Consider the following 23,303-nt stretch of genomic DNA (forward strand, 5'->3'; position numbering starts at 1 on the left):
ACGCAAGGCCCTCAGTCGAGCTTGTCTTCAAGAGAAGGGATATGAGATACTAGCACTCCTTGGGAGAGTGTCATAGAATTTGTGGACACATTTGTAAACCATCACAGAGATTTTCCAAAAAACTTCACTCTGGTTTAAAGAAATCAATTACTGAGACGGACAGGGCCTAAAGAAGGTGTGCGTGCTCAGAGTGTGAGGAAAGAAAACAGGAGGTTGGGCCAGGGGAGGTGGTGTCATCAGAGAACCGGTGCTAGACTGGGCGACCAGAGGCCTGGCCCTGCCTCTCACCAGCTGGTGCTCACGTGGGGGCCTCTCTGCTTTGGGGGCTGCCTTACCTTCCTCACCTTTAACCACAGAGGATTGAGAAAGATGAACTCTCAGGTGCCTTCAAGCTTTTGTGGCGGTGGGTCTATAATTTTGAGGACTAATGTCTTTATTTCATAACCTCCAAAACCCTCTGACCACAGGCACTCCTGCTGACCATCCTGTGCCCAGGAACGCCTGCAGGCCGCCCTCTGCTCACCAGCACATGCCTCGGGGTCTGAGGAGCCTGGGGTAGAAGGTGGGATGCAGCAAGAAAATGAGAGGCTGGGTGGGACAAGTGCCCAAGTGTGAGACAGTGGGAGTCAGGGGTGGGAGTGAAATATCCCCATGAAGAGCCAGGGGCTGCCAGAGCTCAATGAGGTTAAATGACCTGCCTGAGGTCCTAGCAGCCCCAGAGATACTGAGCTTCTAACAGACCCTTTTGTGTTGTGAAAATGCCCTGCCTTCACTTTGTATTTACTCTCCATCCCCCTCCACTGATCTCATGAAGGCCTCAGATTTGACATCGCTAGTGCTTACACTATAGAAAGCATAATAGGCCAGCGATGTCACACTGTGGATGTTCTGTGGTCCATTCTGCCCCTGGCACGGGGAGTGTCTTCTGTGACAGTGATTTCGCTCAGCGTCCTCTCCTCTGCCTGGGTGGCGAGTGAGAGGATGAGATAGCTGTCTGGCTCTTCCGGCCCCCACCCCCCACCCCCTTCACCGCTGTGATATACTCTAGTTGTCTCCACTTTATAGGTGAAAAGAGTGAGGAAAGTAAAGTGCTCTTCTAACACAGGCAGAAGCAGAGCTTGCTGTGGCGTCCTCCTCTGAGCAGTGAGGGTCACCTCCGGTCATCCTTTGTGCTTAAACGCTTGCAGATTGGGCCAGTCTGGGCCTTCGGCTCAGCACTGAGCAGCTACGCTTTGAGAAGCGAGAGACTGAGACTCCCAGAGGAACGTTGGGAATGAGGAAGACATGAACAGATCCTTGGGAATCAAGATAAAACATGAGGGTGTTTGGGGTAGGGATGGGGTGTGTGTGTATGTGGGGGGCTCATCTCCTGCCAAAACCAAGCTCATTTCTGCATATTTGTTTGCTGAGTATTAAATACTCCAAAGATTGCTCCTTCTATTTGTTGACTCTGAAATGAAAAATGACTCAGCAGAGAGGAAAACAAGCCTCGAAGGCCCTGAATGGCCCCTGAATGAAACGCTATGGTCATAAAGCATGTGGCTTTTCTTCTCCCCACCAAGCTCTTCAACACACACATGCACACACGCACACACATGCACACACATGCACACACGCACAGGCACAAATACCATGCACAGTTGTGCACACACTGCACCTTGAATCAGCTCCAGTTCGACCCGAGTTCCTTCATCTCATTTCCCTTCCCACTGCAGCCTTTCCAGGGCCCCACCCCTTCCTGCAGGAAGGTCTGTCCGAGTTTGGGTGGAGGGGCCCTGGCTGTGGGCCACGGCTAATTTTCCAGGAGGGCAGGCACTTCCTACACGGCCCCTTTCACAGGCTCAGTGTGAGGATCCCCCAGGGAAGTCCGAGACCTTTTTATTCTTTGACAAAGTGGTGGTCACCTTGGGTTGTCTGTAGCTTTTGGACCTGGAAAGATGGATTGTCTGGGGAGAATGACCATCTGCCAAATCAGAGGTGCCCTGCTTTGTGCAGAAACCGTATTCCTGGAAAGTTGAGTAGACACTGAATTTAGGTATATTGAATCATATTCTGAATTACTGGAAAGAGTTGCTATCAAAGGCACCCAGCGGTGGATCCTTTTGTAAAGTGAAGAATTATTTTGTAATGTGGAGACTCCCTCAGTGATTTACGAGTTTGGTAAGTAGATGGAACATTTTCATATACTAGATGTTATTTGAAGTGTTCTGTACGGAAACTTGTTTTTCAAAGGTACCCGGCACTGAAGGCTTGTTCAAAGAATTATTCTGTAATGTGGATAAACATTTCATGATTTATGTGCTTGGCAATTTCAGACATTTCTGAAAGTGGGATATACCTCTAGCTCTGCTGTAGAGAAAAAAGGTAGTTTTTGCTAATAATCAGACTTGGGGGAAAAAATGAGAGCTCTACCATCCGTAAGTTACAGCCACTTCAAAGGGGCGTGGGAGAAACAGAGGTATTCAAACTTTCCATTTCGTTAGGGCAAGAAATCCTAAGGATTGCTTGCTTTGCCTACTTTCCTTATTATCACTGAGGGAAAATGATGGTGCTATTTTTCCAAATAAATGCAGTTAACTATTATAGCAACACTAATAAAAGTGTTTCTTTTTATATCTAAATCTATATCATCTAAATAAATATCTGTCTACCTCTCTTTATCTATCATGTGTCTATCTATCATCTATCTATCATCTATCTGTATCTATAAAAAACGTGTATTCAGTCTTATAGTAAAAAATATTCAGTGCAGTAGGGCTTATGTTTTGGAGCACGGAAAGCTGTTGCTCCGCGAATACAGAGAGCCTCACGCCCTGAGATGTCTGGGTGTGTGAGCAGGTGAGAGACCTTAGCGTCCTGCTCACCCCTTCTCGCTCTGCAGCTCAAAAGTCATTTCAGCACTCATCTCCCAGGGTTCTGGGCTCAATCCTCACTCACTCTCCTTTTTGAGCACTAGAATAGAGCTTATTACTAGGGATGTGGTCTGACTCCCCCCCCCCACCCAGGTTTTATTGAGATATAATTGACATATAACATTGTGTAAGTTTAAGGTGTACATACAGCATGTTGATTTGATACATTTATATATTGCAAAATGATTACCATCGTAGCATTAACTAACACCTTCATCCTTTCACATAATTACCATTTCTTTTTTGTGGTAAGAACATTTACGATTCACACTTTGGTATAAAATAAAGTATTATTAGCTATAATCAGCATACTGTACATTAGATCCCCAAAACTTGTTCATCTTATAACTGAAGTTTGTACCCTTTGATTAATATTTCTCCATTCCGCCCCACGTCCAGCCCCTGGTAACCACCATTCTACTTTCTGTTTCTCTGAATTCAGTTTCTTTAGATTTCACATACAAGTGACAGCATAAAGCAGGAAATGGTTTGACTTTTCAAGGCAGTTGGAAAAGAGGAGTGTAGTACTTCCTCAGCTGTGTATAACCTGGAGCTGCAAGAGACACAGGACTGACCAGGAGTGAGCCCTACCTGTGAGTTCTGCACAGAATGGGATGGTGTCAGGCAGGATGTGCTGATGACTTGCTCTTAAACAATGACGTGGCCTTGACTGTGTTTCAGAAAGAGGATTTTGGAAGCTCGCCCAAGTACAGAAATGACTTTTTAAGAAGTTTGATTCCAGGTCCTTTTAAAAAAAAGTCCTGATACTTTCTGGCTGTGGCTGTCATGCTCCCATCTGATCTGCCTAACCTTCCATTTACTTCCTGGTTTTCCTGATGGTGTTGACCGATGGCCTGTCTTGATCCTGGTGTGGGCAGTCCTGAGATGGAGAGTCAGCCATCTCCTGTCAGATCTGGGAGGTCCTGACTCATGGCTCCTTGGGAGTCAGTTTGGAGTATCCATCCAGCTTGGCTAGGGCAGGGGATTTTGACTGTGAAGAGGGAAGTGGGTTTTCATTACACAGGACATATACTTGCTGAGCTACATAGTCACTGACGTTCCTTGGAAACTACTGGGCTGTGGGTGAAGTAGCACCAGCCGTGGAGTCAGAGGGACTGGAAGAGGCTTAACTCTGTCTCTTTCTAGTTCTGTGACCCAGGACAGTTAGAATTAATCTCAGTTTGATATACAAAGAAGCAAGATCCCTAACCTTTTTTTCTGGGGGGGTTGGGGTGGGGTTATTTATTTTATTATTTTATAGCTCTGGTAGTCTTCATTTTATTATTTTTCAGAATATAGGCTGTAGGGAAGCCAACCTAAGGTTTTGTTTTTTTTTAAGCTCTTTATTGGAGCATAATTGCTTTACACTGTTGTGCCAGTTTCTGCTGTACGACAAAGTGAATCAGCTGTATTTATACATATATCCCCATATTCCCTCCCTCCTGTGGCTCCTTCCCACCCTCCCTATCCCACCCCTCTAAGTCATCACCCATCGAGTTGATCTCCCTGTGTTATGCAGTAGCTTCCCACTAGCTATCTATTTTACATTTGGTAGTGTATGAATGTCAATACTAGTCTCTCACTTCGTTCCAGCTTCCCCTTCGCCAGCGAACCGCACCCCCCCCCCCCCCCCCCCGCATCCACAAGTCCGTTCTCTACATCTCTAACCTTTTAAATGACTCATGGTCTGGCTTGAAAGACAAAACTGTAATTCAACATGCTGAATGGGAACCAGCAGCCAGACCAGGTGAGTCTGCCTAGGTTGTGGATGAAGTGACTTACGGTCTCACTTTTGCACTTTGTAAAGGCGGGTGGTAATCTCTCCTTCCCGTCTTGTTGTAAGGCTTGATGATTATGCATTTGTAAGTATGTACTAAGGATCAAGTGTTCTAAAAAAAGAAAAGTATAAGTAGCAATTCTCAACTTTTTTTTTTTTTTGCTTCTACTCTATTTATCTGCAAGATATACTAATCAGTAATATCACTCAATACCACAAGTGATTCTCAAAACATAAGATAGGTTCATGCACACCTCAGACCTGTGGAATATGTATGATTGGTTGGAAAGCACCCTTGAGATTCTGATAGACCCCAGGAGTTTTGTTTTGTTTTGTTTTTTTTTTTTGTCAGTGAAACCAATATAAATGACATTAACAAGGAACTTATTTTCTTTGTTAAAATCAAAACATCACAAATAAGGGTAGAGTATCCTTTCGATCACCATTTCCAGTCTCCCATGCCAAATGCTACAATCTTAGAAGGAACTATATTATCAGCACTTGCCTTCCAAGATTCCTTGCTCTATGCCAGCCTATCTGAGCACTAGGGCATCCACTAGATTGAAGCTTGTTACCAGCATGGTGTTTAACTTTCTAGATCTTTTATGTATATATAAATGTATGTGTGTATGTGTATATATCCATAAAAATATGTAGCATGCTTTATATAAATCTTGAAACCTGCTTGTTCACCTAAAACCATGTCATGGACACCTAGCCATGTAACTGCATGTGGCTCTAACTCATACTTTTAAACTGATGCATAGTATTTCATAGCAGGAATATGCCATGGTTTATAGCACTCCCTTATTGATAGAAAATTTTTCCAAGTTTTGTTATTTGAAAAAATATTGCACCCACAGTGTTCAAAGGTTCCAGTTTCTCCACACTCTTGTCTACATTTGTTCTTTCATTTTTTTCCTTTTTTGATAACAGCCATCCTGACAGATGTGAGGTGATATCTCATTGTAGTTTTGAGTTGTATGTCCTGCTGGTTAGCAGTGTTGAGCATTTTTCTCATATATCTGTTGGCCATTTGTATGTCTTCGAAGAAATGTCCATTCAAGTCCTTAGCCCATTTTAAGGGATTTTATTAGGTTTGTTTGTTGCTATTGTGTTGTATGAATTCCTTATATATTTTAGGTATTAATCACTTATCAGACATATTGTTTGCAAATATTTTCTCCTTTTCTGTAGGTTGCCTTTTCATTCTGCTGAGTATTTCCTTTGCTGTGCGGAAGGTTTTTAGTCTGAGGTAGTTTTACTTGTTTATTTTTGGTTTTATTGCCAGAGCTTTTGTTGTTGTATCTATGTAGTCATTGCCAAGGCCACTGTCGTGATGATTTCCCTCTATGTTTTCTTCTAGAAGTTTAAAATTTCAGGTCTTACATTTAAGTCTTTAATCCACTTTGAGTTGATTTTTATGTATGGTGTAAGATAAGGGTTCAATTTCATTCTTTTGCATTTGGGTACCTAGTTTTCTTAACACTGTTTAAGAGACTCATTTTCCTCCATTATATATTCTTGGCATCCTTCTTGAAGATCAGTTGGCCACAGCCTCTATGGAAAACAATATGGAGATTCCTCAAAAATTAAATATAGAACTACCACATGACCCAGCAATCCCACTTCTGGGTATTTATCCAAAATAATTAAAATCAGGATCTTAAAGAAATATTAGCACACCCGTGTTCATTGTAGCATTATTCACAATAGCCAAAATGTGGAAACAACCTAAATGTCTATGGACAAATGAATGGATAAAGAAAATGTGGCTTATACATGCAATGGAATATTATTTAGCCTTAAAAAAGAAGCGAAGTTTGCAATATGCAACAACATGGATGAACCTTGAGGACATTATGTTGAGGGAAATTAGTCAGTCACAGAAAGACAAATAGTGCATGATTCCACTTATATTAGGTATCCCAAATAGTCAAATTCATAGAATGAAATAATGTAGCTGTGCTTGCCAGGGACTAAGGGGAGGGGGAAATGGAGAGTTACTAACCAACAGGCATAAAGTTTCAGTTAAGCACCTTCAGTTAAGCAGTTAAGTAAGTTCTGGAGATCTGATTACAACATTGTACCTATAGTCAACTCTAATGTGTTGTACACTTAAAAATTTGTTGAGGGTAGGTCTTATATTAATTGTTCTTACCATAATAAAATAAAAATTAAAAAAACACTGCAAAGCACTTCTTTGTGCTTACCTCATTATGCATATATGTAAATCTTTCTCTAGGCTAAATAATAAGTGGAATGTATGGATCAGAGTCTTATATGCATATTTTAATTTAAATTATCTTCTAATTTATATACCCAGTGGCAGAGTATGAGAGTATCTGTTTCTCAAAACTATTGCCAAATTTCGTTATTTCACACTTAAAATCTTTGCCAGTCTGATGGATAAAATAGGTATTCAACTACTGCTGTAATATTTATCTTTCTGGTTCTAGTGAGGTTGAGTGCCTTTAGATGTTTACTGGCATTATATTGTTTCCTCTAATAAATGCTTTTTATTTACTTGGCCCATTTTTCTAGTGGCTTTTAAAAAAAATGATTTATAGAGATTCTTTATTTATACCAGAAAAATACATACACATTGTTTTGGTCTAAAATTTCAAAATATATCTTGACCTGTTCCTTGTCTGTTAAGTTTTTGATGTCTTTTACCTCAAAGATGTTTTGAATTTTGATGAAAAAATTTATCATTCTTTTCATTTCTGGATTTTACTTTCTACATCTTATTTATGCAGGTTTTCCTTTAGCTCACAGCAGATTATAAATATTTTCTACAAATACTTTTATAGCTCTATTTTTACATTTTGGGCTCTTCATATTTGTGTGAGATATGAATATAACTTTATCTGTTTTTAAAAAGGCTATTAAATCATCTGAAACTTTTCACTGATTCTAAATGCCCCTCTTCTCATATAGAAAGCTCCCACTTACATATGAGTCTTTTCTTGTGTATATTCTCTTCATTTTTCTGTTTATCTGTTTCTTTGTCAGTCCCATATTTAGGGAGGCCTTTCCTGACCATCTTACCTGAAACATCCATCACTCATTCTCCGTCACATTACTGAATTTTATTGTCTTCGTGGCACGTATATCTCTCGGTTTCTTATTTATTTGCTTCTTTGTTTGTGTGTTACATGATCCATGATGACAGGGGTATTCTCTGCCTTTTTTAGCACCTAGAACAGCACCTCATAGATGTTCAGAAAATAGTTGCTGATTGAATGAATGAAGGCCAATAACTTTTTATTTTTATTTTTAAGGTTTGAATAAATTTTTTGTCAAAGGAATTAGTACTGTTAACCAAAGAAGTGGGTAGAGAAGGACCTTTTATCTTGAAATTCCTCCGCGTATGTTTGTGGATTCTATTCACATGTCACATTGCTTAAATATTGAACCTTTGGAAAGGTTCATTCAAAGAGGCAGAAAAGGGTGATGTCTGTTTACAATAAGCTTTGGGGATACTTCCTTTTAGGGTATGGAATTTGGAATAACTAGATACAATTGCTGAATATGTGGCTCAAGACAATCATTAATTCATTCTGCAACTATTTATCCAGCACTCTGGTAGGTGCTGGGAATGCAGTGGTGAGGAAAACGAACATGGAGCTTATGCGGGTGCAGCCACTAATTAGACAACCACAGCAATGGAGATGCAGTTATACACTATGATCATTTCTATGCAGAAAAATTATAAGATGCTTTCAGTGCATGTACAATCAAGGGCGTAAGAGAATATTTCACAAAGGAAGTAACCATCGAGTGGAGATGTGATTTGGACAAAGAGAAGAATGAAACTTTTTAACAGAGGTCCTGAGGCAGTAAGAAATGAAAGAAGTCTAAGTAGAAAGGTTGAGCAGGAGTATAGCTCTGGTGAAGTAGCAGAGGCCAGATCAAAGGAGAGTGTAGTGCGATAACAAACAAAGGCAAAAATGAAACAAACAACAACAAAACCTGAGTGGATTTGGGAGTAATACAAACCCTGGGTTAACGTATGAGTTTTGGTGCCTATCAACTGTGTAACCAGATCAGTTTTAACTTCTCCCTCTTCAATTACCTTACTGATGAAAACAAACCTGGGTTACTATGAATATTACATGAGATAGTCTTTGGCACGTGTTAGATATCCATGGCATAGTTATGTTACTTCTAGGTTTGTTAATGGTTCTTCTGTGTTTGTTAGCTGCTGGACACCCTGATTTTAAGCAAACAAAGCAGAAATAATCATTGGTATTGGAGATTTACAGCCTGAAACCAAGTAACAGTTTCCAAAAGAAAATTCAGCCAACAGTTTTTGAGCAACTTGAAAGTTCTGCTTAGTTCACTTAAAAACTGTTTTTGAGCATCTAGCTTGTGCGAGATATAATGTATACTTTTGCAGATAGGAGAATGAGCCATTTTGAAGCCAGGGATTAAATGGGTAATTTCATAACAGTGTACTGGAGGATCTAATAGCAAATTCAGTGTGTGAAGGCAAAGAGGTGTAGGAGACATTCCATGAAGAAGGAAGCACTGGGGAAGGTTATGGAGGGGAGAGAGTAATGGCTAATCACCCATAAGGAAGGGGTCATGAAAGAGAATTGTAGGACTCTTCCTCAAAAGGCTGCTAAGAGAGGTTGGTTACCCCACGGCAGTGCTCACAAGGAGCTCAGATCTTTATAGGATATCCTGGATCACGGTCCTGGGTTAGTGCTAGTCTACAGCCAAGACCAATATCTCCAAGGTCTGCCTGTGTGTTTCTTTTCTGGGCATGTTTGTTTGTGGACTCATTTGTAGAAACACAGTGTTCCTGCTGCTGGCGGTGAGTAGGCCCTGAGACGTATTTGATCTCATCCAATTCAATGCCCTGAAACTATGGTCATCGCCCTTTTGTGGTCTGTGGGTCACTTGCCCCTGCCCTTACGACAGGCCTCTTTAGTCTTTTGTTTTTGATTAGTTTTGGCTCCATCTTCTTCAGGCAGAACTATCTGAATATCTTTTTTTTTTCTTGCCACGTTGAGTGGGTCAGAGTTCTACTGCCTAGAAAACATCATAGAAAGCTCCTGTTTCCTCAAAAAAGTGTCTTAGCTGTGTCAGTCTATTATTTACTCTATTCCCATTATTGCCTATTAAAACCATACTTATCCTTCAAGAATCTGATCAGATGCTGCTTCTCCCATGAGCTTCTCTGACCACTCCAGCTTAAAGGGATTTCATCTCCCTTTGTAATTTCATGTTACGTATTTTTTCTAACAGTGGATCCAGTGTTTGTTGATTATTAGTGTTACCTGGAAGAAACTTTCTTTTTTTTAATAAACTTTTTATTCCTGAACAGTTTTATATTTATAGAATCGTGGCAAAGATAGTACATAGATTTCCTATTTACCCAATACCCCGTTTCCCCTATTTTTAGTATAGTACCTATGTCATAGTTAATGAACCAATATTGACACATTAGTATTAACCAAAGTCTAAACTTTGTTCAGATTTCCTCAGTTTTCCCCAAATGTCCTTTTTCTGTCCCAGGATCCCACCCTGGATGTCACGTGATGTTTAGTCATCATGACTGCTTTGGCTTCCTTAGCTGTGTCAGTTTCTCAGACTTTCTAGTCTTGGGTGACCTAGACAGTTTTGAGGATTATGTATCAGGAATTTTGTAGAATGTGCTTCAATTGGGATTTGTCTGATGTGTTTCTCATGATTAGACTCCATTTCCATACTGTACTTTTTGAGGAAAGTCACTGTGTACAGCTCACACTTAAGGAGTGCATGGTTGGGGGTGGGAGGGGTGGTTATGCACTACCTCTTTAAGAGCAGAGAATATCTACATAAATTATTTAGAATTCTTTTGCATGAAACATTTGTCTACTTACCTCCATTTGTTTAGTCAATCATTTATTTATATCAACATGGACTTGTAAATATTTATTTTATATCTTGAGTTATAATCCAATACTCCTTACTTATTTTGTTGCTTAAGTTGTTCCAGCTTTGGTCACTGGGAACTCTTTCTTTTGGCTCTTGTGTTCCTTTGCCACATCCCCATCATTTTTGTGTGTGTATACTTTCTTAATTTGGGGCACTAAAAGATTCTCCAAGATCACCATATTTCCTGCCCCAGTCCTGGAATTAGCAGTTTCTCCAAGGAACCCTGGTTCCTTTTATTGGAGAATGGTATTAGACGTCAAGATCTGGGTACTAGGTTTGCTCGTTGCTGTTGGGGTGTCGTTGCTTCTAGGCCCTCTCAGTTGATATAGCAAGGAGATAGATATATGTGTGTGTACTAACCTGTGTGTACACATATCTATAAATATTTCCATATGTAACCATCAATATCTCTATTAAGCTAAACCTGAGTTCATACTGATGTCTCAACTCTAATCCATTAATAACATGGACTATTCTGGGGGAACTTAAAAATACAGAATTTCAGGTACCACTCCAGAGCTAATAAATTAGGATAAATATTGACCTTACATCTTTTGAAAGGCAAACACATTAACATAATTGAATGTTTTTCTTGGTCTAATACTGGAATCAATATTATGAAAACATCATAAATGTAAGTTTTACTTTATTGCTATTCATAGTTTGGGTAAGTATTTATCTTAGTAAAACTTTGTTACCCACCTATAGTTTTGCTGATTTTAATTCCATGAGTAAGTGATCTAGTAGAGTTTGAAATTTCTTATATTTCATAACTATTGACTGTCCCAGAGTTTGAAAATTCTTGTATTATGTGACTATTGAATGTCCCATTCAACTATCAAAGTCCATTATTTAAAGTTCTAAGTGTAGAAATAAACACTGTAAGAACATAGAGATGCAAGTTGTGTTCATTCATGTCGCCAGTATCTGCCTCACTCATTTCCTCTCCTTCTCTCTCTTGTTTTCTTGCGTTTTTGGTGGGCTGCAGGCTCCAGTTCCATCACCATCTTCTGAAATGGTCCTGATTCCCAGGATGCCCTTGGTGCTGCTCCTGCTGCTGCCTATCTTGAGTTCTGCAAAAGCTCAGGTTAATCCAGGTAACACAGCCATTGCTCAGCCCCATGCTGGAAGACAGCTGGACACTCAAGCCCATCAATGTTTGCCTTGGGAAAGGCACTGCGAAGGGGTCCAAGGGGCCATTCCCCCTCCCCTTTTCTCCTCCGTGGTGAGACATGGTCGTAGCAGGCACAGAAACTAATATACTCTCTCTATAACATATTGAATATTGTGAAAGGGCTTCTTATATGGAATAGGGTGGAGTAAAAGGAAAATTTTTAAAAATGGGAGGTGGAAGGAGCAACCGTTTGCTTCTGCATCTTCTGGGAAACAGAAGGAGAGAATTTTTAGATGCCTTAGTGAACTTCTGCAGGTTGGTTTTCTAGTTATATTTGTTTGTCTAAGGCCTGCCTTTTATTTGCCTGTCATGTTATGCTTTGGGGACCCTGGTCTTGTAGGATCTCAGGCAGTTTCTCTTTCCTAGAGGGTGAGGCTGTGCTCAGAAACAGATGTTAGTCCCTTTCCCCAAATTTTTAAAATTACATGTATATTTTAACTCTAAATTGAAGTGTACAGTTGTATCACTTGTCTGTTACCATAGTGATGTCACTTAACAAACTATACAAAGTTGGTGATTTAGTCTGGTCCTGGTTAGACTATTCCAGTCTCTTCTGGATTCATACACATCTCTGGGAGTAAGCTGGTTATTGGCTCATCGAGGACGGCCTTGGCTCTGACAGCTGGGGCAACTTTGCTGTGCTCTCCTCCAGCAAACTAGTATAGATCTGTTTTAATGGAAATTGCACAGGAGCAAGAGCAGAAAGGAAAAAATGCAGCATTTTTCAAGCCAGTTCTTAAGTCATGTTCACTGAAATCTCATTGTCCACAGCAAGTCACACGGCCAAGCCCGGAGTCAGAGTAGGAGGACACAAAAAAGTACATGGGGAAGGTCTGAATACAGGGAAGGATGAAGGGTTAGAGTCATTTTTTTTTCATTTTGCTACAAATAAAATATAAATAAAGTAGCCTAAGTGCTCAATTTGATGAATTTTACAAACTGGGCACATTTATCTAACCAGTTTCCGGATTAAGAAACAGCACTGTACCAGCCCTTCAGCAGTTCTCCTCACACTCTCTTCCAGTCACTGTTCCCACCCTCGCCCCAAGGGGAGTCAGTATTCTGTTTCCTAACAACATAAATTCGTTCTGCCCGTTTTTGTACTTTGTGTGAGTGGAATCATCTTTTGTGTCTGGCTTCTTTCATTCAATATGTTGTACATGATATTCATCCATATCGTTGCATGTAGTTGGTGACTTTGTTTTCATTGTTTATATTATTATTTTGTTTGAATCTTTTATTTATTCAGTCTGCGGTGAATGGGAATTTGGATCATTTCCAGTCTGAGCTCATTAGAAATAAACCTCCTATAATCCTTCTTATAGAGGTCTTTTGAAAGAGGCATATGCTCTAGGCTCTTGAGTATATATCCAGAAGTGGCTTCTGTGCTACATGTGACCTGTTTTTCTGCATATAGCCAAAGAGTTTTTCCAGAGTGCTTTTACCAACATACTACTCCATGGCAGTATGGGAGTTCCAGTGGCTTCATGCTATATCTGGATTCTCGAGGGCGTTTTTATTTCCTCCGAATTTTCATATAGCATGAGTACGCATTTGGGCAACACTTACCTTCTTCCCTTTGAAAAATTCCATTTCCATGGGATATTCTTTATACCTCCACAGGACATATAATCAAAACACCGTAAAATCAGTGATTGATTCGTTCAACATATCCGGTGCCTTGTTACTTTCGTGTCATAAGGTTAGTTGGTGCATCTCAGATCTGAACTTTGACACCATTCTTTCATTTTTCTGCTTTGTATTCCTCTCACTTAGTTGAAGTCTGATTGTCGCCTCCTACATTTACCAAGCCCAGTGTCATTCTCCCTGCTTTGGTCTCCAAGGAAGAGTCACTGTGAGTGCACAGAATGGTAGGATGCTTTGGTGCTAGGCACACTCGTAGAGACTGGTATGACGTGCGGCTATTCAAATGATGAAAGCAAAAGCGTTAGCCATCTGTGTTCAACAACACTGCTGTAGCCCTAGAACAGAAAACAGGTTGTTTGAAGACAGCAAGCAGTTATCTTTAAAACATTTTCCCCCATTCCAGGCATCAACTATTTCTATTGGCTCTTTCTGCCAAGGAAAAAGAAATAAAGGTCTTGACTTACAAAGATCTTTATAGGAATATGGAATATTTGAAGTATGTTGAGGAAATAATCCTTCCCTCTACAATTTCTTATATTTTACCAAATTAAACTGGAGACAAGCAATGGGAAGCAGTGAGACTAGTCACAAAGCTTGGGGCTCATGGGGGCTTAGGCTTGCATGCTGATGAACACAGAGTAGGTACCTAATAAATGCATGTTGACTTAAGGATGACTTTTCAGAAGTCCTTATTGGTGTCACTGAAAGACTGAAAGTAATAGAGTAAATTCTTGGCTAGTTAAGTGCCTACAGGTGCCATCCCCATGGAGGCTGCAGAGTATGGCTAGTGTGAAACAGGTCGAGACATGGGGGCAGTTGGGCTGCTGGCTCACTGCTCTGAAGCACTTGTGCTTTGACAGTGGCAGCAAAGCAGGTAGTGGTCGGGTGGTGTTAATGGCATTTCCAGCAGTGGCAGTATTAAAACTGGCATTGTCACAAGGGCTGCTGTGGAAGGTATGCAAGTCCACATGGGCAATACTGACATACAGGTGTGTGTACATAGTCTTGAAGTGTGAACTGTGTGCCTAGCCATCTTCCAGCTGCAACAGTGCTTCAGGGTTTGGGACCCACTGACTGTCAATTCAAGGAGGAAGTCACTGGAAAAGTGTGAGGCAGCTCCCTCTGTCAACATCTTGGCTCAGGAGTAGCATCTAGCTATTGGCATCTGCATCAAAGAATCATACCAACAATTTCTGAGAAACATTTCTACAAATCATCAAATAATTTGGATATTATGAGAACATTCTAAGGAATGACTGGCAGTTCATGTGGGAAATAATATTTAACTCAGATAGAAAATTATTTTCAGAGCAACCCTAGTTACAATCCTGGCTTGGTCTTTTTTTTTTTTTTTTAATTGGAGTAGAGTTGCTATACAATATTATGTAAGGTACAGGTGTACAATGTACCGATTCACAATTTTTAAAGATTATACTCCATTTATAGTTATTATAAAATAGTGGCTATAGTCCCTGTGCTATACAATATATCCTTATAGCTTATTTTATACCTAATAGTTTGCACCTTTTAATTCCCTATCTATATTGCCCCTCATCCTTTCTTTCTCCCCTCTAACCACTAGTTTGTTCTCTATATCTGTGAGTCTGCTTCTTTCTTGTTATATTCACTAATTTGTTGTACTTTTTAGATTACACATATAAGTGATATCATACAGTATTTGTCTTTGTCTGACTTATTTCACTTAGCATAAGGCCCTCCAAGTCCATTCATGTTGCTGAAATGGCAAAATTTCATTAGTCATTATTTTTTATGGCTGAGTAATATTTGACTGTATATATACCCCATATCTTCTTTATCCATTCATCTGTTGATGGACATTTAGGTTGCTTCCCTTGGCTTGGTTTTAAATTAGTTGCATGATGCTAAGTCATTATACTTCTCTTTGCAATTCCTTAATCCAGTAGTAAAATGAGGTTGGATTAGATAATCTATGAGACCCTTTGTCACAAACGTACTATGATTTAGTGGTGTGGGAACCTTACTGCCCATATTGGAAGATGTTAATAGGCTTTGGGCTTGGAAACACAGTTCCTGAGCTTGCATGGCTGTTCTTTATAAGAAAGACCATTTATCCCCAACCCTCTGCCACTTCCCAGGCTCAGGGATCTGAAGTCTGAACTTCAGAAGAAACTTGCCTTTGAGGCTAAGCACATAGGAGATAGCTGATGAATGTTTTTACAATTTAAACCCTAAAATGTTTCCTAGCGAGAAGTTGAGTCCAGAAACCCTGCCCCAGCCTAGCCTGCAGGAGCTTCATAGTACTTGAAGCCACCTTCCCTAGGGCATCTTTTTCTTCGGAAGAAATAGCACGTACACTGGCTGGGAGGCAGAGAGAGTACGCATGCAGGGCGATGAGCAGAGGACCCCAAAGGGCAGTTTTCCACCCTCCTGTCGGGTCCACGAGTCAGGAACCCTCTTTCTTAACTTGGGCTGGGGCTACTGGACTTAACAGGAGAGCCGAGGCTACCTCCAGGGGAAATGGACATCCCTAGACTCCACGATGAAATACAGGAATACTTATGGCTATTGAAGTTATTTGGTCAGTCACCAGGGTCAGCCTTCTCCAGAATGTATAAAACCAGTGTTTCAATGGCCATTAGGGGTCCAGAACCTTGTGGAGTTCCAGGTAGGAGGAAGTAATAGAAGTAACCTGGTTATCCTGGAAACCTAGTCCAGGGTCTGAAGTCCTGAGGACTCACTCAGCCAACTAGATAACTGCTGTGTGTGAAGAGCACGGGGGCAGTTGACCCCACTCTCCTGGACAGTACTGGGACTTTTCCACTTCCATCCTGGCTTTTCCCCTCAGAGGAAGCAGGCAACTTGCCAGCAGTTCAGAGCCTTGAGGTGGGGGAGTCCTCCTTTGGTATCTAGAATGTTTCTGCTGCAAAAGGAGGAACAAAGACATTAAGGGCTTGGAATTCAGAGGGGAATTCTTCTCCTACTGGCTCCAAATTGGTTTTCAGTTCATCCGTGTGGTTTTTTCCTTTCCAGCATCAGTCCTACCTTCAGTGAGTTCTTAGGGTCTGGGGACCTGGAATCCTAGACTATTCATGCTGCAATGAACCTTAGAGATATAAGTCCTTCCTCCTCATTTTACAGGTAAAGGAACTGGGTGTCAAAGGGGGTGAGCAATTGGTCCATGATTGCACACACAGCTGATGGTGGAGCAGGGACCCCCGGCTCCTGTCTCCCAGCCCCAGGTTCCTTCCACCAGACTACCCACCCCTCCGGGAGTCATTTGCGGAAACGATCTTTCTCTAATAACCATGTATAGCTGGGCAACCTCAAGGTTTCCTTTCTGTGACTTCTGACATACATTTATGTGGGTAATTTGGGTATGAGGGACAGCCTGAAGCCAAGGAATAGGGTAAGACAACAGGATCCTATAGAGCTCACATGTGGAACCTTAGTCTCTTAGCACACTCAGCAAGCAAGGCTAGAGCTAGAAGCCCTTCAGGACCAACTCACCTTTGCAAAGAAACCAAAGCACTGGAGATGCTCTGGTTGCCTTCTGCACAGAGTTGTCCCCTTCTTCCACTTCCTTGTCTCCCACCAAGACTGATACCTGCTGCTTTACCAACACGTTTCCAAATTGGAAAATTGTTTTCCTTTCCCTGGGTGCTCATCCTTCACGACCCCAGAGGTATGCGGAGAGGGTTTATGGGGCCTCAATTGTTCATCAGAGTGTGGTGCTAGTTCCAGGTTTCTGAAATCAGGCCTGAGGTGCGAAGGCTGTGTGTTTGTGTGTATGTGTGTGTTTGCTTTATGTGGCTTGAGCAGGAACTTGGGAAGGGGCCTCCCGGGTTGAATTTCTCTTAAGTGAGCACTGCTAGATGCTGTCCAGATGGACTCTTTCTTGCTTGTATGTTTGTTTGTCGAGTGTAGCCTCAGGGTGGCCTCTGGTATCCTTCCTGCCAGGAAAAGCAGCTTTCTCTGGGGATAACAGAAACTCATTTGCCCCTTAAGCACTCTTAGCTGTGCCAAATGGGGAAAAAGAGAATGCAAATTTCGAAGAAGAGTACCAAATAATATTTAATGAGAACTTAGTATATTCCTGGTACCATTCTAAGTGGTATCGACAGACTTAATCTTCACAGTCATCTTATGAAGTAGGTAGTATTGTTATTCCAGCTTCACAGAAGGGAAACTGAGGCCAAGAAACATTAGGTAACACACTCAAGGTTATTGACCTAGCCAAGTGGCAAGCTGGGATGTGATCCACCCCCAGGGAGCACATTCTTGACTTCTGTGCTCTACTGCCTCCTGGAGTGTTAGACTCACAGAAGGTTTGTGCTACCCAGTCAAGTCTCCAGTGTCATGCTGGCTGAGGCGGTGACGGTATGAGAGCGATCCAGAGAGAAAGGAATTTGCCAGGCTGGGTGAAAAGAGGAAGGGAGAGCACAGAGCTTAAGCAAAGGCGCAAATAGGAAAAGAACAAGAGGGTGGAGATGGTTGTCATTGAGGGGTCATAGGGCAAAGATGAGGTTAATGTGGCACCCAAAACAGGAACCACATGATTTTGGGATCCTCGGTATGTGACAAGTACTTTCCAATCAAGGACTTTGCCTTTGCCCAGTGATAACAAAATGCTGTGCCAGTGTCCTCCCTCCTAGGACGCATGTCCCTTTTGCTATAAGATTTCAGCAAATCTGGGATCTGGGCACTCTAAAATTTAAATAAGCAATAAACTTTTCTGGGTCCTCTTTCCAGATTACCCCCTTAACTGGTGGTTCTTCTCAATCCTGAGGTCACACTATGGACAGTGTGGAGAGTATGTGCTGACAGCAGAGTGTGATGACAGCATCGATGGTGAAGAGAGCACGGCAATTGAGAGATCCAGATTCTAGTTCCAGCGCTGTCACTATCTAGCTTAGTGACTTTAGCTAAATCTCTGCACCTCGCTTTGCTCCCTTATAAAATGGGAAGAATGAACTGCTTTCTGCACTTTACATGGTTACTGTAGGGGGACCAAATGAGATAATGGAAGTCAATGGGCTTTGGAAAGTTATATGCAAATATCAAGGGTTGTGATTTGTTACTTTTGGAAGAGAAGGAAATTAAAATAACCCAAACACTATAAAACAATAGTTTCTATCAAGCAGAGGATGGAGGAGGATAGAGAAAAAGAGTTCATTATTGACTATTATGGTCCCTTGTGGTCTCCAAGAGAGACTCAATTTACTTTTGGGGAATAGGGGTTTCTAACAACCCTGAACTCCAGCCATCCTAACTCCAAGGGAGTTAGGATGGCTGGAGCCCTGTGCCCAGGCTGAGCATATCCATGACAGTGTATTTTTTTCTGGGGAGAATAGTGTGATTGTTGACTTAGCTCTTGGTCTTAGCCAACAGGCCTCTGAAGAGCATGGATGTGGTAAGATAGGCCTCCCAGAATTTTTCAGTGGTTTGGACACATACACAGTAAAGTAAAGCAAAAGTTAAGACATTCAAAACAATGAGGGTTTTGGAGAGGGGTGCTTAAGTGAGAGGTGATGAGTTGTTAAAAAGTAGGCAACTTCTTTTTTTCCTGGTTCACAGATGTTTATGACTTTGGCCATTGTCTTATTTGGTGTGGTGTTGATCTCTCGTGTCCTCATGACAGACACCTATCACAGTGCTTGGCTTATAGAGGCAATAATAGATGTTGGAGGAATAAAAAGAAAGTAGGAAGGAAGGGAAGTCAAGAAGCTCCCAGGCTTCTCTGCTTTTCTACAAAAATGGATTTAAATTATGCCACATGAGACTTCATCTCACAAAGATGTTCAGAAGCTGAGAAGAAGCCATGAGAATATCATCCCTTTGAATGATGAGAGTGCTAAGTAGGAGGATGACAGACTGAAGTTCCCTGAGCTGCAGCTGCTAACGTGCATTAAAGAGCTCCAGCCTCTGGTGTCCGAGGGCTGAGAGAGCCCTTTTCCTTGCAGAGGTAGAGCAGCCTCTGTGTTTATTCCTGAAAGCCTAAGGTCTCCCTCCTTTGGCCTGTGGGCAGAGCATTTTAGTGGTTATAAATAAAGAAAATTGTGTTTGAATTTACCAAAATATGTGTAAAGCTTTTACTCTTGACTTTTCAAGGGAGGGATTCAAATTTAATCTTTTGCGTGCTATAAGCTATAGTCAAGATATAAGGTCTAACAGTGAAGAGTATCTCCTATGTATAAGCATTGCTAACTTAAGAAATGGTTCATCCTGGCATAGGAGAAGCCCTGGCTTTGGGGACAAGCTAAAATCACCTTAAGAAAGCTACGATATTAGTTTGTTTTTAGTAGCTTAGACCCATACTTAGGACTTTGTTACAGCTTTTCTCATTGAGGAACTTACTCAGCAGTGATGGATTGCTGTTCTCTTCCTCCTCCTCCTCCTACCACCAGCACCACAACTACTAATGATAATAGCAACAACGACATGGTGTATCTCTGGCTACTGGTTGTGTTTCTTGATTCAGTAAAATTTATCCTTAATTTCTCTTATGAGGATGAATCTGAATTTCTCTCTTGAAGTGCCAAGAGTAAGAGATTTACAAATATTGGGGTAAATTTAAACACATTTTTCTTTATTTATAACCACTAAGATGCCCTACATATAGGCAGAAACAAGCTTGGCCCACTTCTCTGTGAGGCTAGGGTGGTCTTCTCTTTAGAGATGTGTTTGATGATCTTTGATTTTCTTAAGAGGGGGTGAACCCAAAGTCCAGATTGGCCAACAATGAAAGCAGTTGGATCTGCGTTTATTTGGTAGGGTAGAATATCTTCACCCTGGGTATAAGCCCAGACACTTGGTCATTCAGTGCTTTTTTAAAACTCCTGGGTTTTCTCTGTGGCCTTTCTTCATGGTGGGTCCTGAACTCTAATCTCTGTTTTGTCAGACTCAAAAACTCAGCTCAGCCTTTCAGAAGGTTTCTCCTTAGGTTTTTACACTACCTCTCTACACAACCCCAGCATTTGGCAAATGTGCTGAGTAAGAAAAAAGCTGCCTGCTAGAAGGATCCCAGGTCTAAATCGCAAGCTCTGAGATTTTATCCTCTAGTGACCCTCTACCAGTGCAAAGCCCAGAGTCAGCCTCTTGCCCTTGCCCCCAGTTGACAAAGAGCTACCCGTGACTGCAGAGGTTATGTCACCTCTCAGATTCTCCCTTCTCTGAAGCTTCAGTTCCTCTGTTCTCACTACCTCAGCGGTAATCAGATACCTTCAAATAGGTGATTTTGGATTTTATCTGGTTCTTCCAGTTATCCTCAGGGGGCGTGTTGGTTGCTGCAAGCTACTCCATCCTACCTGGAAACAGAAATAGAACATTAAGTTTTACCTCGTTGCCGTGAGTTACGTTAACTGATTGTGCCTTGCTTTTGAGTTGGCTAGTAGGAAGCTCAGAGGCAAATTTGAGGCCCATCACCAGCAAAAGGTATAGAACCAAATGTAATATATTTTGGATATTAACCTTAGCTCCAGCTTATCTTATTGTCCCTGTTCTCTTTCCACTTACATTTCTCCACTTATTTGTTTGTTTATTTATTTACTTAGTATCTTACACCGCTTTGGAAGCCAATTCCAATCCCCCTTTTTTTTAAAGAACAAATCAGAGTAAAAATAATTTAAAAAGTAAATAACACCTAACCTTTATTAAATGTTACTGTTATAAGCATTACTCTGCTCTAAACATTACTATCTAAGTACTTCACATATATAACTCATATTTCCTTACAACATTCTTATAAACAAGTACTATTATTACTGTTAAACTGAGAGGCTTAAAGCTTAATTAATCTTTCTAAGGCCATAAAACCTTCAAATTGCTTAAAGAGCGAATGTAATATTTAAAATGAATGCTCCCCTCTCCTCCTAGATATCATTTATTGAGCCCTATTCCCTTCCAGGAAGTGTGCTAAGTTCTTTGCATACATTATATTAAATCTCTACAACAACCCTGCTTGGTAGGATGATTAAAGACTAGGAAGTTGAGGTTCATAACTTGTCTTGGGGTCCCACAATTTAGAAATGGCAGAATCAAGTTTTAAGCATAGACCTATTTTTATTCCAAACTATGCTACAGCTTTCTTCTCAGCTCCTAACTCATGGCTACCCAGCTGTCTCTTCAACTTACCTCCCTGTTGGGGGAATGGACACACTATTTTACTAGGAGGTTTTCACTCACTTTGTTAACCAGGAAGAAGAACATACCTTGTCTGATCCTCCTCTCAGTAGCCAGAAATCCAATATAGCTTGGGGACCCCTCTTCTGGAGCTCTGCAATAATTGTTTCTGGAACGTATTTTGGGCTTTTAGGGAAAACTGCAATTCTAAGGGGCTATTCCTAAGGGGAATTTCAACTTAGGCAAAAGAGGTCCTGGCAAAATAGCCTCATTGTACCTAGAGGAACCCAAATAATTTTCCTTGGCACCTAGCAAAATCCTATTATGTAGATATTTACCTGCACAGTGAACCAGCCTGAAGTAGCCTGCTAGGTAGAGCTTATGAAGAGTAGGGGCCCAAATAACCACTTCTTTAATTGGACCACCTTGTCCTCTCTGGAGATGGAAAAACTAAATCCTGGTAGTCTGAGCTTGAAGAGAGAGTAAACAGGGATCGGGGGTCTGAATTTCAGGCCCGATTACCCTAGTCAGATGTGCATCCTTGAGTGAGTCAAGTCACCTTTCTGGGCCTCAGAGGTTCTAATATTTAACACGGAGCCATGGGAGGGATTGGTTTCCTAAAGTCCTGGCTCTAAAGTCTTACGATTGCAAATGTTCCTTTAGGCTATAGACTGTCCTGGGTCCCCTGGTTGACCCTGATAACTGCACCCCACACCCATCAGTCTTACCTTCCCTGTGCCCAGAGAGGCCCAGCTGTCAGCTCTACGTGCCTCAGGCCTTCTGTGTGTCATGTGTGTGTTTTCCTGGAAGCTGCATATAGGACACTCATTGATGGGGGAGCCTGTGGTCTGGAGCTAACAGGGAGATGGTAAACATCATGGAACAAGCAGCCCTTTCAGGCTCTCAACTTTGGCAGCACAGTGTGAAAATAATTCTTGGAAGCTGGGGCCTGGTGGCAGCTGCTTTTGCTCAGCCTGCCTGCCAGGCCCTACCAGAGCTCAGGAGGGACCAAGCTCCTTCCTGGGCATGCAGCAGCCAGTGCTGGTAGTTTTCCACTCTGAGAAACTGGAAAAGTGAATTGGCTTCTCCGTCCGGGAGACTGGTGGGTAGCGGAAGCGTCAGGAAACCACCAAGACAACTCAGCAGGCAAAATCAGGTGACACTTCTCTGCTGCAGGGTCTCTTGCTTCCCTTGCTCTTTTTCTGCCTTTTCATGCTGCTTTATGTTTCATACTGTGGAGCTCAGAGACAGACGGGTGGGCTCTGGTAAATGATGAGGTGGGCTTCGGGGAAAGTGAGGGAACCTGACATTTAGGACTTGGGCCTGCTTGGTAATTCTGAGTATTTGCTATTGGCCAGGATCCCTTCCACAGAAGGAGTTTACCCAGAATAGGCATATTCAATAGGAAAACCACATTGGTACTGCTAGGAAGTGCCACGTTGGTCTCCCTGGGCCAAGGTTCATCCTGGTTCCAAAGACCCACTAGGATGAGACAGGCCATCCAAGATCATCTTGTCTATTTTCCTGTGTCCTTTCTCTGAGGCCCCTGGGGATACTGAGTCATCCAGAAACTTTGCCTGATGGCTGCTTTGCTGGCTCTTGTCTCCGAGTTCCCTTTCCTCATCCTTATATTCCCTGGTCTCAGCCTCAGCCCTCCAGCCCCACTCCACTGTCTGAAGAGGGTTTGTAACACCTGTGGCCCAGAGCCTTACTCTGGCTGAGCTGGCGATCCTCCACTCACTACTCTTCATGTCAGAGCTTCTCT

The 23,303-nt window shown here is 41.7% G+C and overlaps 1 protein-coding gene across 4 annotated transcripts in view; it reads left to right on the top strand.

Annotated features, from left to right (window-relative positions):
- The window catches only part of DDR2 (discoidin domain receptor tyrosine kinase 2), a 153,526-nt gene that overhangs the window by 81,529 nt on the left and 48,694 nt on the right, over positions 1 to 23,303 (top strand). For all 4 annotated transcript variants that reach the window (XM_057727735.1, XM_057727734.1, XM_057727733.1 and 1 more), the window contains one exon: positions 11,606 to 11,714. In XM_057727735.1, coding sequence (XP_057583718.1) covers positions 11,633 to 11,714 — 82 coding nt within the window. In that variant the 5' untranslated portion in view covers positions 11,606 to 11,632. The remainder of the gene's footprint in view (positions 1 to 11,605; positions 11,715 to 23,303) is intronic.

This window comes from Hippopotamus amphibius, chromosome 3 (genome assembly GCF_030028045.1).
Source record: "Hippopotamus amphibius kiboko isolate mHipAmp2 chromosome 3, mHipAmp2.hap2, whole genome shotgun sequence".
Lineage (NCBI taxonomy): Eukaryota > Metazoa > Chordata > Mammalia > Artiodactyla > Hippopotamidae > Hippopotamus > Hippopotamus amphibius.